Source organism: Biomphalaria glabrata, chromosome 1 (assembly GCF_947242115.1).
Source record: "Biomphalaria glabrata chromosome 1, xgBioGlab47.1, whole genome shotgun sequence".
Classification (NCBI taxonomy): Eukaryota; Metazoa; Mollusca; class Gastropoda; family Planorbidae; genus Biomphalaria; species Biomphalaria glabrata.
In genome coordinates this window covers 86,639,366-86,658,728 of record NC_074711.1, presented here as the reverse complement: position 1 = coordinate 86,658,728, position 19,363 = coordinate 86,639,366, and the positions used below count along the sequence as shown (strand labels likewise).

The 19,363-nt window shown below is 33.8% G+C and overlaps 1 protein-coding gene across 3 annotated transcripts; it reads left to right on the top strand.

The window, feature by feature from the left end:
- The first annotated feature begins 5,384 nt into the window (after nt 1–5,384).
- On the top strand, nt 5,385–18,740 carry LOC106054292 (mitoferrin-2-like). 3 transcript variants are annotated; one of them, XM_013210099.2, is made up of 5 exons: nt 5,385–5,672; nt 8,931–9,150; nt 9,551–9,607; nt 10,071–10,654; nt 14,378–18,740. In XM_013210099.2, exons 1-4 carry the CDS (start codon nt 5,547–5,549, stop codon nt 10,625–10,627), a joined length of 960 nt encoding a protein of 319 aa, XP_013065553.1. In that variant the 5' UTR covers nt 5,385–5,546; the 3' UTR covers nt 10,628–10,654; nt 14,378–18,740. The 3 variants fall into 3 exon arrangements, with proteins under 3 accessions (XP_013065553.1, XP_013065552.1, XP_055874317.1); XM_013210098.2 differs by having other exon boundaries at nt 5,386–5,672; nt 10,071–10,623; XM_056018342.1 differs by lacking the exon at nt 5,385–5,672 and adding an exon at nt 5,752–5,775 and having other exon boundaries at nt 10,071–10,623.
- The last annotated feature ends 623 nt before the right edge of the window (nt 18,741–19,363 follow it).

Genomic DNA, 19,363 nt, shown 5'->3' with positions numbered 1-19,363 from the left:
ACCGCATTGGGCCCCGCACTTTCATAGGACCCGCGCTAATTCTAGGTGTCTGTGGCATTTTACGTCTCGCGAGACGATCTTTTCCCTTTGCAACTTGTTGTGTGACTAAAGAGGCCAATCCTTGATACACAGCTGCGATCACAGGTTGGGCATATAAAATCACCAGGCGCCATTGCATTTTCACCCTTCTTTCTGCTTCTGTTGTGTATGACATCTGCAATCTGTGACCCTTCCTTTATGCTCTCTCTCCATGTGGATCTGTCCAGTGCCACCTCTTCCCAGTTGCCAGTGTCGATTTTGAAGAGCTTCATGTCGCGTTTGCATACATCCGTATAACGTAAAAGTGGGCGACCAGCGGCTCTCCTGCCTTCAATTAGATCGCCATACAGGATGTCCTGTGGAAGTCGACCTACTGGCATTCTACGAACGTGGCCAAGCCAGCCAAGGCGTCTGCTGCTGATAACAGAGCGGATGTCCTGGCATCCTGCTCTATGTAGCACTTCCTCATTTGTTATCTTATCTTGCCACCTTATTTTAAAGATCCGCCTTAGGCATCGGAGGTGGAAGACATTCAGCTTTTTTTCCTGCCATGAGTAGGTTGACCATGTTTCACTTCCGTACAGCAAGGTGCTCAACACACAGGTCCGGTAGACTAGGGCTTTAGTCCTGCTAGTCAACAATATGTTGTCCCAGACTCTTTTCTGCAACCGTGACATGGTGGCCATTGCCTTGGCTATCCTGTTGTTTATGTCTTTATCCAGTAGAGTGTTGTTGGATATGATGGAGCCAAGGTAACAAAAGTGATCAACAATTTCTAGTGGTTGGCCATTAATGCTTACTTGAGGTGCAGTGTTTGTGTTTTGGACAAGTATCTTAGTCTTGCTTTGACTGATGTTTAAGCCGAACTTCTGGCAAGCAGCAGATAGTTTGTCAACCATGAACTGTAGCTGAATATCAGAATCAGCCACAATAGCTGCATCATCGGCATACAGGAGTTCCCTGACGAGTAGCTTCCTAACCTTGGTTTTTGCCCGCAGCCTTGATACATTAAATAGTTCTAGGTGTATAAATTATTAAATTAAACCATTTTATAACTTAAAACAAATTTTTCGCGCCTTCCTGTCGATTTAGCAGGAGCTCTAGGAAATATCCCGAAATTACAAAATATACGAAAAAGTCCTTAAAATATACGGAAATATAAAGACAAAATTGTCATTTTGGGGTGTCATTCAATATGGAAAACGTCAATCCTACGCGCGATAAATAAAAACGGCATTAAGCATTAGCCGTAATTGTGTAATCTGGTGAAAGAAGCTTCTCGCGCCTCAAACTAATGAAGAATTACTTGAGGTCAACAATTCTTAAAGATATATTGAAACATTTGGTAATTCTTGCTATTGAGCGTGATCTATGTAGGAAACAGAATTATCATGATATACTGTATGACTTTGCTACACGCAAGGCTCGTAAAGTAATTCTGTACGTAGTAAAGAATGAATAAAATGCATAGACGAATTTATTTTCCAAAACAAATTCTTAAATTTCACTTATTGTCCGCTTGCCTACCCAAACTTGGCCACGCGAAATCCGTTTCGCATAGGGCCCCACAATGCTTAAGTCCGGCCCTGCTATTTAGTGACGGGTGAATATTCATAGTAAATTACTTGTTCTCTTTCCATGACTTCTTGGTCAGTCACAATGGTTAAGTCCGGCGCTGCTATTTTAGTTTGTAAAATATTTTACATGTTTCGGATGTTCCTTCAGAGTTGAAGATAGTTTACTTCTTAGTCCAAACCTCCCGCAGGACGAAGGGGGATGGGAGCGGGCAGGGTTTGACAGTCCAGCGCGCAGCCATCCGTAGTGAATACCCACTTGTTCTCCCCCCCCCCCTTTTTTTTCCCCTGGGGTTACTATCCGCAGAAATAAGAGAGTGATCTTTCCTTTCCGTCTTGCTCGTCCAAACTGTTGAGCGAAGAAGAAAATTATATATATATATAGATTAATAGACTCCATATTGACATACTTTTTCAAACTATATTTACAACTAAGACTTTAACTAAAGATGCTTGCGCTCCATCATGAACATACTTTGGCAAGACCGCACTGCAAACAGCGACGTCCTTTTGCGAACGCCGGTATGGATCGACAGTTGCGCTTGTCAGGGAACGTAGCCCGTATGGGTGACGAACCTATGCCAAAGGCAGTCTTTTTTTTTTTTGTGAGCTGAAAGGTGGTCGACGTAACAGAGGCGCCCCCACGGAAACGCTTCAAAGACTAGCTTAGGCGTCAACTTTCCTTAGCTGACATAGAAGAGAGCACCTGTTCCATGTGGCCTCAGAACGAGACAGCTGGAGGTCACTCACGAAGGCCGCGGGATACCAATTTCTTTTATAAACATATGGCCTACATATTGCTCTATGGGCGTTAAATTAATAAGATCCCCCAATGAAAACTAAATGATGCTACTACGCCAGGGGCGGACTAGGTGTCAAAATCGGCCATAATGCCATTAACACACAAAGCGACCAACATGACTCAAATATGATGTACATCTATTGGTACCTGGCCTAATAATAAATTAAGTTAAATAATGCAACTAAAACGTAAAGCATGAATACAAACATGATAATCCTAACGTTTTGTATAATTATATATAGGTATACTTAGAGGCTATATGAAATTATAATGTGTACCGAAAAAATGTACAGTAGGCCCACAATCGCAACCTAAACTAATTTGAATTGAATACTTTATTACATGATTTTGAATTTTTTTTGATATTGCTTAATTGCTAAAGCATAACACTTGAAAATGGAGCAACAAAAAGTTCCTTGTACTGTACATTAACATATCAACAACATTCACGGCATAAGAAGATCCCTGATCAACAAACTACTCGCTAACAGATCATTTATGATTGTGAACAAATTCTTTTAGATTAGAACAGGGGTTCTCAACATGTGGTCGATTGACGATTTGCCAGGGGTCACCTAAGACCACCGAAAAAATGAATTGTTTTTGTCCATTCTTCTATTGCTGTGTGTGTATGCGGAGGGGGGGGGGCCGGCAGAGTGGGGGGTTGTAAAAAAGGGTCGCCGAGCCTAAAAGGTTGAGAACCGCTGGATTAGAACGTCTTTACCAACACCCTTCAATGAAAACTTACAGTTGCACTTAGGTTTGTGCAAAAAGTCCGTCTGTCACACTCAGATCTCGAAAACTAAAAGAGAAATGAAAAATATTATTTCACCATGCGATGCGATGCGGCTTGAAAATTTTTTAGATGCAACGGCTACTTTTAGTTTTCTAAAAGCAAACCGTTTAATTTATAGAATTAATTATGCAATTATACGTAAAAATACGGACCGACTTCAAACTCAGCAACTAGAATTCCTGTCAAATTAAGAGAAAGATTTAAAATTGAGCGGCCAATGAATTCTGCTTTAGGGTTGACTTCTAGAATACGCTTTAAGACATTGTAGTGTTGACCTTTCTTGACAATATCAAAGCCTTAATCTCTGCAGTCCATTTTTTTCTAATTCATACGAACGTAGTTTCAAAATCATTTGCATCGATCCCGGCGTCATGCCTGTCTTTAATGTCAGTGAAGCCAAGACTCACGAACTAGTACTCCGTCATTATTCATTACCCTAAAATTGTGGAAGTTAGATCCAACTTTTAAATGTCAGGTGTACTATCGAGAAATATTTGGCTTGTTTAACTTGCTGTATGATTTATTTGCATGACCACCAAAAATTTTATTAAATTCGTTTTCTATTTTAGTAAGTTTGGTTCGAACCAAATTTCTCTCAGATGTGGATTCTACTTAGATAGTAATTTCACTAACTCCAAAATAAACGTCTAATCTTTCGACTCAGGACCGGACACAACAGAATGAAACAACATATGTACCGGAAACTCAAAATTGGAACCAATGAAATCTGCCCATATGGAATGTCACCAGAGAATGTTGACCATGTCCTTCAAAACTGCCCTCTCTACCAAAAGGCCTGTACAAGACACTGGCCCCAAAACACCTCAATAGAAAGAAAACTATATGGAGAACTCAGTTCATCTCATAGTCCTCTGAACGCTCCAACATGAAAACGAAGAAGAGGACAAACTAAATGCCTTAAATTTTATCATTTTTCTATTCTTCCTCCACTTGTTCGTGATGCTCTTGAGTGTCAGATTCTGATTTGAGAGAAAACAAATGCTGTTCAAAATGTCTCTTTTACGTACTCTTTCCACATTTTTTTCTTTCTTGTTCATATAAATCCTGAGCCTTGCTGTCAATACTGTTACACGCAGACAAATTTCAAGTTCTTTCATCGAGACTGAACGTGAGCTCTGCTGGTCGCTTGATTTTCAATTTTCGCTGATATAACCGCCACCACTTATTAAATCCATTTTGTTGGATTTTAGATGCAGATTTAGCCTATTTTAAAAAATTGCTAATTAAATATTTGTTTAATTTTCACTTCAAATAGAGTAGCTTGTGTTTGTACAATGTGTATTTTTTACTGAGAAAGTTTTTCCTTACTTTGATGCCCCTCACCACTTTGATGCCCCGTGCGGCCCGCACGTCCTAGCTACGCCACTGCCTTCATCATCATCATCATCATCACTCCTTTGTGTCCCTCATGGAACATAGGTCCTCGACAAAAACACGCCACTCTCCACGGTCTCTTGCTAGTTTTTGGATGGTGTCCCAGCTCTTCCCGGTCTTCTCTGCTTCTTCAAGTACACTGCGTCGCCATGTTCTTTTTGGTCTTCCTCTGCGTCTTGTTCCCTGGGGGTTCCATTCTAAGGCCTGCCTAGCTCTGATGCTGGTATCTTTTCTAAGGGTGTGACCAATCCATCTCCACTTCCTCTCTAAGATCTGTACTTCTATATTTTTCTGTCCACTCATCTCCCACAGTTTGGTGTTTTCTACTTTGCCTTAATAGCAATTAAATTATTGAATAAAATAATAAAATTCACATTTAATATAAAAGTAAAACTGTGTTATGCACGCGCGCCTGCTAGCCCTATATTATAGGCCTATTCCATTTGCTATATCGTATGATTCGTTTGTTATCAGTAGGCTATATAATGTTTTATGTGTGTTCAAGGCAAATTTCCTCAATACTAATAAAAATTATTATTATTTAAAGAAACAAAAGTGTTCAATTTTAGAATAACAGTTTTTCTTTTATTTATATTTATTTGTGGTGAAATCGGATCCTCGATAGCGCTTTAATTTATTTTTTTTTAACATGACACACAACACAAAACCTATATATTAGTACATAAAGGCTTTTCTCTTCGGAAGAAGTTCTATAGATCTAGATCTAAATCTCTTTATCTACAATCTACATGCTGTTTTACCCCCAAAGGAACGAGTCCATTGTTCAAGAGTTATCCCCTCGTAAAGGTCGCAACATGGCGGTTATGTGGGTTAAACTGGCCACATGAAAGATAGGATTTAGAGAGTCGCTCTTTTCTTCCTTAAATTGTGTCTTATTATTTTTGTATTACATCAATTGCTTTTTTCTTTCTGGATTACAATGGAAGAAGACGACAATCCTTATGAAACGTTAGGCTCTTCAACATCTATGACTACACATATGCTTGCCGGTGCTGCAGCTGGGGTCATGGAACATTCAGTAATGTATCCCATAGACTGTGTTAAGGTGGGTAGTACGTGTTACCTTACACATGCATGATGACTGTGAGTGTGACATGGCATGATTTGGGTCGTTTGCTACAATGAAACACAATTCAAGCTAAATAAATGTATTTTATTGAATCCACTGAACTCTTCAAAGTCAAAAATTCTCTCTACTCTTACTAGAATTCTAGAGTTATGTACAATATTTCTAGATAGATTAGTAGATTCATTCATTATTAAATAATATGTCATCTTACTCATATCTCTACGACTCCAGTATGAGTATTGTATTCTATATCTAGATTTAGATCAGTAGATCACTTCACCCAATCGTCAATATAAATAAGGTCTAGATCTAATCAGATTAGAATTAGATAAATCTATATATTATATAATAAAATAAATAGATCTAGAAAAAAATATTCTAGGACTAGATCTAGTTCCAAAAATAGTCTATAATAAGAGGATTTTTAACTAGGTTGCATAACATTTGACATTTTAAGTTTTAGATTATGAACTTTGGCCTACATTTACATTTCGATCTAATTACAGCAAAGTGTTTTAGACACTTTTGCTTTACATAACTGATCTATATTATATTGTGTATTAATATTATAAGTATTATGTATAATACACTATATAACAACAAACTAAAATCTATTCTAGAACTTTTTACTTTTAAATAGAAATTTTTAAACCCAAATAAAATAGATTAAACATCAAATGTTTATTCATTCTAGGATGTTGAATCATTACCTGTCCTTTCTGTTCCATGGGCATGGGCTTTTGCTTGTCTTCCCAGTTCTGTCAGCCCTCTGAGCTTCATCTAGTACACTACTCACTACTGTAATCATCACAGTATTTCTTTTTGGTCTTCCTCTGTATCTTGTGTCCTTGGGGGTTCTAAGCAAAAGCTATGTTGTTGGCATCTTTTCATAGACAAGTTAAGGTGTGATTAAATCCATGTCCAATTTCTTTCTAAGATCTGCATTATAATATATGTATAGTTCTCTGTCTACTCATCTCCCACAGTTAGAGTTTTCAATCTTCTATCCTGGAGTATCTCTACTAATGGTGTAATTACACCAGTAGTAAAACCCCTTAACGTAGAGTATATTCCAGGACAGAAAATTGAAAAGTAAATGAGAAATAATGCATACAATTATTTATATTATACAAAAAACACTACATGACCTAATAAATTACACAAAGATAAAGTCACATTTCTAACTCCTTATGCTAGGTAAAAAAATTGTATTCTTATAGTACTATTTCTTCCCTAGTGTCATGTAAAGGTTGCCTGAATCAGCCAGGAAAACTTAATGGAGTTAAAGTCTAAAAAAATTCTAATTGAAATGTTAAGATGTGGGCTAAGAACTCTATTATTTGTTGTCTGTGTTTTTTAGGAGTGAAAGTTTATCTACAGGGTCTGTATTCTATTTTTAGAACTGTCCAGCCATTGATTCTTAGCAGAAAAAAAAAAGTTTTCTATTTGTAACTCCAGGCATGATTATAGCCCCTTTAAGTGTTCTTAAATGAAATACTGTCATATAAATGTCATGGTTTATTATTGGTGTACTGTAGATACTTAAAAAGCCAAGCTCATGGAGATGTTCTTAGCTATTATGATGTGAATTCCACGGCTGGTTATTCTGTCAAATGCTACAGTTTGTTATGATCTTTCAACTTCGATTTGTAACACTTTTGAAGATCAATTTAATGTAGATGGTACTATCCTACACCCCTGTATATCCCCTGTGTTTGTTCTGAACCATTGTGCAATAAGACAACTCTTTGGAGGCTTACTGTACTTAGAGTGATGGGATAAGATCTTAGATTTTTGCTAGAAGCTATCCTCACACTACACACGTAATTGCACACACAACCTCAGAATGTCTGTTTACTTTTTTGAATACCTTGGTCAACAAAACTAAAGTTACAAGTTAGATTTTTTTTCCAGCCTTTTTTTTTTTATACTTTTGCTTTAAAAGCTGAATGTATATCTCTATGCATGTGCAGTCTTTTGTTTTTCTTGGAGACTTTTTTTTTTTTTTTTGCCAGTATTTGATTTTTATGGACCTTTCTTTTTATAGCCTCCTAGATTTAGCCAAGGTATCATTACCATTAATCTATATAACTTAAACACACACACATATATATATATATATATATATATATATATAAACCATCACAGTTTTCTCAGGAGCATTGTATTTGATTGTATCTTTTTGTTTGTGTTGTATTATGAACTAATATGACCTTTGATCTTCTTTTTGTTGTGATCTTGAATCAATCACTATTGCTAAAAATAAATCTTGTTAAACAAAGAATGAACTTTGTCGAGACCCATATTGTGCACATTGTTTATTGTAATGCTTAACAGCCTTGTTAACTCGTCAAATTAATTGAAACAAATATCTGATATATTTCCTGTCTTTTATGTGCCATTTTTTTTTTGGTTCTTTAGATTTTCAAAAAAAATGTCTCTCTGACAATCCTATATTGCTCCATTAGCAAAATTCTTGCTGTAATAATGTGTCCTTCAACAGGATTACCCTTCTTTTTCAAAGTTTTTATCTCTTCATGTTTTATATTCAGTCATAATTAGTTTTGTAGGTTAAGTAACTATGATATGCAATCATCTCAAGTATATATTATTATATAATAATAATAAGGTTTGTTTTCAAGTTTGGTTAACTTTTGCACCAGAAATCCACATATTATAATAACTAATAATATATTTATATATATATATATATATATATATATATATATATATATATATATATATATATATATATATATAAAAGTAAAAGTAAAGTACCCCTTTCAGACCTTGTGGTCTATAGGGCAGATGATGTAAAGGTCATCTGATTCTGTGGCCTACGGTATACGAGGGTGTCATGTGGCCAGCACAACGACCAACTGCCTTTACTTTTCCCCAATTAATGTCAGGTACCCATTAGAGCTGGGTGGACTCAGAGGCGTCCAAGGATCCCGAAATAAAAATCCCAGTCTTCACCAGGATTTGAACCTGGGACCCCTGGTTCAGAAGCCAAGCGCTTTACTGCTCAGCCATCGCGCATCCATATATATATATATATAGTTGTGATAGACACTCCTGTTCAAATTATAACTGTTGTAATGTTTGTTTCAACTTTTCTACTTTTATCACCTCACGTTATCTTCCTTAGTCATTAGAGATCATATGCTAGGTTAAGTTCCATTCCAAACCAATTCTTTGCAGCCTAATAAAGATTTGTGTGTGTGTCTGTTTCAGACTAGAATGCAGTGTTTAGTGCCAGACCCAAAGGCAGACTATAGAAGCGTGATGGATGCCCTCAATAAGATTGTCCGGCATGAGGGGATCAGAAACACTGTTCGAGGTTTTAGCGCCATGGCACTAGGGGCGGGCCCTGCTCATGCTTTGTACTTTGCTTGTTATGAAAAAATCAAACATGTCGTCAGTGGTGGAAAACAAGGCAACCATTTGGCAAATGGTGAGTGCTAGAATAAAAATGGATTGCTCTTTAGTTGCCAGTCAGAAAGTCATTGCATAAATAACTTTCCTCACTAAGCTTGCCCCTTGAGTGAATTAAGTTGATTTTTTTTTTCAGTGTAATAATTTTCTTGTAATATTACCCAATATTAAAAGTGGTTCAGAAGGTTTTTATATATGGAAGATAAGCTTAAGGCCACACATAGTTCTTATTAAAGTATTTTATTCCAATAATTTAAAGATACATTAATTTTGACCAGAGATTAATATATATATATATAACGTGGGTTTAAAAAAAAGACCTGCATTATTTTGTTTATTTTTAAACATTATTTAAGTAAAAAATAAGGCGGAATATAATCACAGATGTCAAATTTAAAAATAACTTTCTTGTATTTTAGGTTTAGCAGGTTGCACTGCTACTTTGCTTCATGATGCCATCATGAATCCTGCAGATGGTAAATTTTTTAAATATTTATTAAAATGATAAATAGATTGATTTTAATAAAAATGCATCTTAAAAAAATGTAAAAAATATTTATTAAGCGTGTTTAAAAAAATATGCAGAGATGTCCTTAATCTGATTCAATTTATTTTTTAGGCTATATTGTTAAAATAAAAATAAAAAAACAGGACGAAGACATTGAACTGCATAAATGATACAAAGGACTGAAGTTCAAAATTGTAGATTGAAAAAAAACAACTAACTTAACATGTAACTAAAAATAAATTACAGTTTACACAATTTTTATTTTTCTTAAAACCCCAATCTTTCATGATTTTAAAATGATTTTTATGGTACAGCAACGGGTGAGCAGCTCTGGACACGTTTGCTAATTGTGTCTACTTTATTTTAATTAAGTCAGTAACAAGATGTTAATAGTTTGTGCATGCTTTAATAACATGTTTGTTTATTTGCAGTGGTGAAACAACGTATGCAGATCTATAACAGTCCTTATCAGTCAACATACTCTTGTTTTCGAGATATCTTAAAGACTGAAGGTGTCGGAGCCTTTTACAGGAGTTACACAACTCAGCTTACCATGAACATACCTTTCCAGGCGATGCAGTTCGTAACTTATGAAGCCATGCAGGATATACTTAACAAAGAACGTCAGTATGATCCCAAATCGCACATAGTTGCCGGTGCTCTAGCCGGGGCCATAGCTGCCGGTGCCACTATGCCTTTGGATGTGTGCAAGACATTGCTGAATACACAGGAGCACTGTGCTAGAAATCACTTGACTTACATCAATGGCATGGCATCTGCTTTCAGGACTATTTATGAATTTTGTGGTATATCTGGATTCTTTCGTGGACTCACAGCCAGGGTGATCTATCAGATGCCGTCTACGGCTATCTCTTGGTCAGTTTATGAATTTTTCAAGTATATTATTCACAAGCAAAAACAACAGCAATCAATAGATGAAAGATACCTGGGAGCTTCCGTTCAGCTAGCTGCAGCCACGGCCAGGTGAATTTAGATTTTAAAAAATTAGGAGCATGTAAGTTTTCTTGACTTCAAACAGGTGCTATATTCTGCTTTATTGTGCTTCTTAAGAATATCTATCAATGCAGCAAGCTTTTATTTTTAAAGCTTTTCCCACTAGGCCATTGGCACACTTTTTGCATTATAAACATAGTTGCGAAATGTATCTTTATTATGTTGTATTACATTTTAATTAATTCTGCATTACAATTAAAATGTTGTTTACATATTTTACATTTTTATTATTTATAATAATATACATCCATTTAAACAGATGTTAAACTCTTACAAGTTTGCCCTTCTTTCTGCCTCTAGTTTTAAATCTTACAAATTAGCCATTCTTTCTACTTCCAGTTTTAAATCTTACAAATTTGTCATTCTTTCTACTTCCAGTTTTAAATCTTACAAATTAGCCATTCTTTCTACTTACAGTTTTAAATCTTACAAATTTGCCATTCTTTCTACTTCCAGATTTAAATCTTACAAATTTGCCATTCTTTCTACTTCTAGTTTTAAATCTTACAAATTAGCCATTCTTTCTACCTTCAGTTTTAAATCTTACAAATGTGCCATTCTTTCTACCTTCAGTTTTAAATCTTACAAATGTGCCATTCTTTCTACCTTCAGTTTTAAATCTTACAAATGTGCCATTCTTTCTACCTTCAGTTTTATATCTTACAAATGTGCCATTCTTTCTACCTTCAGTTTTTTAATTTACATCCAAAACAACGCACATTTTGTTTCTAAAGCAAGTAAAATGAAGTAAAAAAAAAATTAATTAATTTCCCCAAGTTGTATTCCATTGAGATCTTTTAAATTGCCATCAGTTATTTCTTTGAAAAAGTTCTGAGTTGTAAACACATACACAATGTTAAAGTCTACTACATAGATCACTTGGATTTTTGAAACAAAATTATAGAACTATTCATGCATGAATGTTGAAAAAAAACAAAGTTTATAAAAAAAAAGTGCAAGACCAGAGACATTAATGTCTATTGTGTAATGTACCAGTAAACTAACATAATTGACCAGAAAAGACTAGCGATAGTAAGACAAACCAGAGACAGATTTTTATTTTTAATGTTAATGTTTTTTTAAAAATAGGAATTTTTGCACCAATTTCTAAAAATTAATAATAAAAAAACATTTTAGAAATATTCTATTCCGAAGATTGATGCAGTAGAAAGACAATGTAAAAGTCTTTCAAGTGCTGTTTGAATTTCTTTCATAAAGTCTTATATACAGAAATATATTTATCTAAGTGGGTTTTTTTTGTTCAGTTATATTTATTAACATCAGCATTAAGCTTTTCCAAATTAAATTTGAATGGTAATAGTCAGTTTAGTACCAGCTGGCTGATTGACTTCAAAGTCTCTCTCTCTCTCATGTAAACATTTGATTTAGTATGATTCATAATTATATATAAATATAAGTTCTGAGTTAAGTATGCATAGATCATCTATCAACTGGTCTAACCTTTTTATTTTTAACTAATACAGTCTTTTGAGAAACTTCATCAGATAAAAGATAATAGATAAAAAAGACCCCTAGGCAAAATGATTTAGTTTTCATTTGTCTACCAAACTGTTCAGGGTTAGCTTTGAGTAGAATATAAATTAGTCCACATTCATCATTATCTAGTTCTAAGTCTTAAGTATGATTATTGTTATGGTTTTTAACAGTTCTCTATTGATTAGCAGCTCCAGATATTGTGCTGAGTGACACTTTTTCCCCACTAGCTGTACGTGACTAAATGCTGTGTCATTATCTACTCTTTGATTGTCTGCATATCATGTTCACTGAACCATGTCCTACTTTACTTGGCCAGTACCAGGCCTTGGAAGGTTTTATCACACTTAGAAATGATAAACAGCAGGGGCATGTCTGTTTCTTGCCAACCTATTTTCAGGAAAATAATATTTCCTATTCCTGTTTAAACTGTACAGGCCTTCTTCACCTTATTCCTTCATTTATTCCTCTATCCCCCCCCCCTTTTTTTTTTCTCTTCTCAAATCATTAGTTACGTTCATTTTTCATATTTTTAGAAGTGCCTCCCCCATCATACAATTATAAAGTCAACACTCAGCTTTTTGTAATTCAATGCATATACATTTCAATTAATCATGATTACTTTTTTTTTTAAAGTATCATTATAACAGAGAAGTAGTTAATATTTTGATTTAACTCAGTTCTTAAGTCTATAGAATACTAATTAAAAAAGACAGCATGGCTAAAGAAAAAAAAACCACTTTTTGTTAGTATTGTAAATAACAAAAATGGATACCGTTAGGTTAAGGGTGTCTCCTTCTGTTACAGCATTGCAGTAATGATTCACCAATATTTGTAGACAAAGCATCGTCATTTTTATATTATTTAAACAGAAAGAGCTTACATAACCTCACATTAGACATTAAAAAATAGAAAAAATCTGATATATATATATATGAAAAATAATGACAATAATGTAGTAAACATATTGTTGGTTTCACTTTGAATGAAAGCTCAAGACAAAACAAATATTAAATGGCAAATTCAAAGAACATATTTCAACATTAATAAACATCACGACATTGGACAGCCTGGTGGTATAGTGGTAAAGTGATTTGCTTCTGAACGTAGGGAGTGTTGGGTTCAAATTTCGAAGAAGGCTGGGATTTTGAGTCCACCCAACTCTAATGCCTAATGGGTATCTGACATTAGTTGTGGATAGTAAAGACATTAATTTTGGATTGTAAAGGGAATTGGTTGTTTTTCTGGTCTAAATGTGGTATTTTTTTCTATATCATTATATCTGGTTGTATTATAAGGTTAAAATTGTAAATGAAGTGTATCATTATATTATTTATTGTTTAGTTTATATTTCTTATATCTATATATATATATATATATATATATATATATATATATATATATATATATATATATATATATATATATATATATATATATATATATATATATATATATATATATATATATGTGTATCACTCAGAACAAAACACTACTGTATCACTATTTCACTTTGTACAAAAAAAAAAACAAAAAGTAAAGTCTCCCTTTCAGACCTTGCGATCTATGGGGCAGATGATGTTAAGGTCACCTGATTCTTTGGCTAATGGTTAATGAGCAGGTGTCACGTGGTCAGCACAATGACCAACCGCCTTTACTTTCCCCAACTAAAGTCAGGTACCCATTAGAGTTGGGTGGACTCAGGGGTGCCCTAAAAATCTGAAATTCAAAATCTCAGTCTTCACTGAGATTCAAACCCAGGACTGCAGGTTTGGAAGCCAAGAACTTAACCACTTAGCCACTGCACTCCCTTAGCTCAATTTGCAGAAATAAAAAAATGTTTTCGTCTTGCTTATTAAATTTAATAATTGACTATTAGTTGTTATTGTCCCCATTGTTCATATTAACAAAAGACGATTTTCACCTTTCTTAGTGCTGTCCACCATTGCCTAAATTGAGTTTACATTGTACAGTGTTTATTACTACATTGTTGTCAGTATGACATTAATAATTGTCTTAAAATAATGATTTGGAAATTGTGAAAATGTGTAGTTTAAAATATGTATAAATTCTTTTTTTTTTAAATGCTCATACATAATAGTCTTAGGGTAGGGTCTTTACTAAAAGTATAATCAACACTTTAGTGTCCTCAACATTTTTGATAACAGGCTGAGAACTGTGATTAGACCCCATGCTTTGAATACAAATGTTTTATTGTTTTCTCTTTCAGTGCATCCCAAAGATAACAGGAAGAAATCATCACGAGTCCAACATCACAGTGTTCTCTTTTGTTGCTGTTTACATCTAGAGAATGTCCAGAGTTCATTGTTGTTTTACAAAGATCTCATTCAAGTGTTTGACTAATTATTTTTTTTTTAGGCTACGGTAAATCAACAAACAAAAAAAAAAAACATTTTGAGAAAGTACACATTTAAAAAGGTCAGTTTCTGCCCAAACAAAGAAACAATGTAGAAATGTACATATGGGGAAAAAAAAAAGAATTGAAACACTAAGACGAAAAAACAAGAGATTTTTGTTGTTGAATATAAGTGATAAGAAGTTAAATTTAGGACTTAAACAAAAATATTTGGTTCTAAAAAAACGAAATGCAGCTTATTATCAAACTGTGTTCGGCTAATATACTGAAGAGGTTTCATCTATACTTTTTTTTTTATTTATACTCAGTCATTTTACAAAATGATTTTTTTTTTATAGGCATGCATCATTAATAAATAATTGCATTTCTAGTGTCTTCATGCTAGGAAAATATTATGACAATAGTAAAGTTGCGAGTGTCACAACAGTTGTTTGCTTGACAGAAAACATGTCTGAAAGTTGTCTTCAGTACACAATTATTGTATAGAAAAGTGTTAATGTGGGCAAAGTGTAACATTATTAAATTTTATGCTGATATCGCATGCTAATTTGAAATTAGAGTCAAGCTTATGCGACATGTATACGTATATATATGTATGTATTATGCGACATGAATACTTGGAATTTTGAAAATCAAAATATATACACAGGTCACAGTTTGGAAAATGGACACAAATGTTTGCAGTTGGTCCTGATGATTGAAGGGAACGGTGTGTGCTTAGCAGAGTACTATTAGTAGTAGATGAGAACTTTTTATTTTGTGTCTAAAGATATGAGTGGAGCTCAGTGTTCCTTTATGCTCCACCTTCCCAGAAGTATTTTGTCTTAGATTATTGTATTAGAAGTATGGTCCTCACCCAGCACTTTGATTGTTCCATTTAAAAGTTATAAAGTATTTTGTGACATGTTCCATCTATAAGGTATATAGCAACAGTAGATATTTTGTGACATGTTAAAAAAAATACATTGAATTCTTTATTTCAATAAGTGTAAAACCAGCTACATTTATTTGTGTGTGTGTACAAGTTCAGTACAAGTGTAGGTGGGAAGAATTAGCCTGTAAAATAAAGTAACACCCCCCCCCCCCTTTTTTTTTTTTAAAAAGATAATTTAGGTAACAGTAAATTATGTTTTATTGATTTGTTCAGATAAAAATGTGTAACTTAAAACTGGTTAATGAAAGTCTGATGGTAATATGTTGAACTTGTTATAAGCAATAGTTTTCATCCTTGACTTGTGTAGTATTCAGATTGAGGGCTACTATCAATACTGTTGGGACTCTACAAATGTTGTGAGTTGTTTAAGAAGACCACATTAATATTACGTGTGAACAAGAGATGAAACAAAAAAGTGAGATCTGAATTTTGTTGTGTTCTGATGCCAACGAAAGTTTGTCCAACAAAGTGTGAAATATGCAGCAGATTCAGTGTAGAGTAGTAGAAAGTGTCTGGGTTTGATAAGTTTGTATCTGTGGCTATAATGCTAGAGTGTATGATAACTATCAGCGGCTATATTGCTAGCATGTATGGTAAGCAACTCTGTGGCTATATTGTTACAGTGTAAGATAAGTACCTGTATATCTGTGGCTTTATAGCTAGTGTGTATGATAAGTACCAGTATATCTGTGGCTTTATAGCTAATGTGTATGAGAATTGTATCAGTGACTATTTTGCTAGTATATGATAAGCATATATATGTGTGTCCATATTGCTTGAGTGTATGATCAGTGTATCTTTGGCTATATTGCTAGAGTATATGAATGTATCATTGTATAGGTCAGTGAAGGTCCTAGACATACAATGTATGTTTATAATTAAAAGTTGATAAACTATATTTTTGTTGATATGGGCGGAGATTTATTCCTCTCATTGTTGTAAGGGTTTTGTGGGGTAGGTATATGGGGAAGGGAATGGTTGCAAAATATTTGACTTTGGGCTATTACAAACAACATCTATATCTATTTCCATGCAATAAACTATTTCAATGAATGAAACAATTAGGTCCACTTGTATCACTGATAGTGGACTAGGTGTGTAATGGTTCCTAAAATTCAAGTTTCTCCAATTTAATGAATGTGTAAAGTTGCCTTTTGATACAAACAAGATTTGTTGAATTCAATACACTGATTGACAGTCAATTATTTTATTTCATGAACTAAAGTGTATATTTTTTATTATCCCAAAGTTCGTTTAATATATTTTATTTTATTGAATGGATAATTTACAATCCAAACATTTGATATTTTAGTGGGAACTTCTAATCTGCTAGCACTGTGTAGGGTCTTTTTAGATTGATCATTCAGAGAGTCACACAAATCAAGTTTTATGAGTTCCAAGTTAACATCTTAACAACACAGCCGCGTCTAGTGCACTGTATCAGCACTTGAAAGTCTGGCCTAGGCTTTAACATCGTTGAATTTTTGTCTTGTCTTGCTGCCACTCTTGGATTGCTAAGAACACCGGAGATGATCCAGTTATGGCCTTGACATTGCTTTTTCTTTTGTTTTTATTTGTGCATGTACCTGAATTTTAATTTGTGTATCAACTTGTCAAATGGAGAACATTTACAAGTTTTTGTACATTGGTTCTTAGGCTTTTTTTTTGTGTTTTGGTCTCAGTATGGTTCATTCTTTTGGCACTTTTAGAAAAATTTTGAAGAATATCCCGAAGTAATATAAGGTACCATATTGCAAAACTTGTTACTATTTTATGTTACAGGTCAAAAATCAAAACTTGACATTTAGCCATATTGAGCCAAGCAATTTTATTTTTCCCAACTGATTCATTCAGTTATTACCATTATATATTTTTAAGAATTTTATTTAAATTTATAAAACCAAATCCCAAACCAAGGAAAGCCCTTGTGAGATGTAGAACATCTTCAGGTCCGTGTACATTTTGTGATGGTTTGGTGATGTTATAAGCAGAGCTCTCCTCTAGTAGTGTACTGATAATCACTTTTGTGAACTTTGTAGCATTAGTTCTGTAATGACTTTCTCTGTCTGTGCATTTGTATTCTCAGTATGGAGGGAACATGGTGGCTGAAGGATCAAGTGCATGGCTTTTGTTTGAGGGATTATATTATGGTAAATTTAAATTGGAGATATATGAACATCCTCACCTTTTTAGTCTGACATTTAGAACAAAAAAAAAGGGGTGCGGTGTAAATAGTATTTTAAAGAGGGGGAAAAAAAGGCTCTGCTTTCAATTTCAATCCTTTTTGAACTTGACAGGTGCAAGGATGGGTATTTAAAGATTTACATCTTTGTAGTTTTGAAATTGTGAATATTAAAAGTCAAAGTATGAACACAAAATACTAACTTGAACCAGCCCATGCACAGACCAGATGGAAGACATAACATTGCATGATTTTTCAAATTTTTGGTGAAATGTTTTTTTGTTGACCTATTTTCTTTGACTTTGTAAGTGACTTGGTGAGACATGTCAGGTTCTTAAAGGCCTACAGTCAGTTGTAAAGAAAACCTTTAGTGTTTTTTTTTTTCCTTAAATTAATGCAAATTAGCATTTCCCACTATCAGGATTACATATTTTATTACAAATATTCTTTTTATTTTGTAAGACAACTTGTCAGACCTACAAATGTTTACAAGTTATGTACATAGTCATTATTGGCAAACTATTTTTGCATGGGTTTAATACTCTTCTTTTGGTTCTGCTAGATACTGTTAATGTTGGTATTTGTTGACGAAATTTAACCCAGAATAAACCCAAATATTTTTATTGAGAAACCCATCCAGAAGCACCCACCAACAATGTATGTTATTGGATTTGAAGAAGTCCAGTTTCAAAAACAAAAACTATTTTGTTATAACATTGTCATCTTGTTGAATTACACAAAAAATTTTTTGCTGCTCATTGATTTTTATTTTCTTTTTAAATTGTTAGGATGTTAAGGCACTACTAGACCTAACTGCCAAGTAGGATTAAAATATCCTGTAGGCCTATTAACAATTCATTTACTAGACAGGATTATGATGTCCTGTAGGTCTATCATTCCAACAGCTGCAAGTCTTTTGAGTAGAAGAACAATTAATTTACTTAAAAAAAAAAATCAATGACCAGCCTGACCTATGTAAAAAGACACTAACTCCTACAAAAGTTTTGACAAGGTTTCATGTTAGATTGAGGAGGTTTACATGGAATCTCTGAACTTTGGAATGTGATATTTTATCTTGAATAAATTGTTTCAGTTCTCTCTTCATGTTTTGTTTTTTAAAGCATTTGTTTTACATCTCATCATACTGTAGGTATCTACTTTTTACATTTTTGTTAAAAGATGCTTCTGGTACATACTCAAACTATACAAAATGTCAGTGTCAAGGAAAGTCTAATTGACAATTTATACATGAAATAAGTAAGAAACATATGTCCTAGCTTAAAACTCGTGCAAAAAGGGGATGATGGCAGGCAGTGTTCAAATCTGAGACCACCTGTGAAGGCAAGAGTGCATACCAAAAGACCAAGCAACCATATAAAAGTTGAATGTTTTTGGATAAGTTTAGAAATTGAATACCGGTACAAGCAATTTTGCTATTGTTGATACTAATAGTACTGAAGGTTATACAGAGGAATCCTAATAATTCATTAATTTGAATAAGTGGAAATTCTGCTTATTTTTCCCCTTCTTTGTCCTTTTTGGATACCGGTACAAATAATAAATAGGCCCAATTTGATGGTTTGAATAAAATAGAAAATTTTTCATCAACACATAACAAGCTATCAATTTCTAACATTCAATAGGTGTGGTGTCTAAATTCTTTGAAGAGAAACTATAAATATTTCAATTGGAAAAAAAAATTAATTGCAGCAGTATATTGACC

Bases quoted from the DNA above. Each gene is read 5' to 3' on its own strand.
- LOC106054292 (XM_013210098.2), top strand. From the start codon at position 5,547: ATGGAAGAAGACGACAATCCTTATGAAACGTTAGGCTCTTCAACATCT. The intron at 5,673-8,930 runs GTGGGTAGTACG...TGTCTGTTTCAG, and splicing joins ATCCCATAGACTGTGTTAAG to ACTAGAATGCAGTGTTTAGT. The intron at 9,151-9,550 runs GTGAGTGCTAGA...CTTGTATTTTAG, and splicing joins AGGCAACCATTTGGCAAATG to GTTTAGCAGGTTGCACTGCT.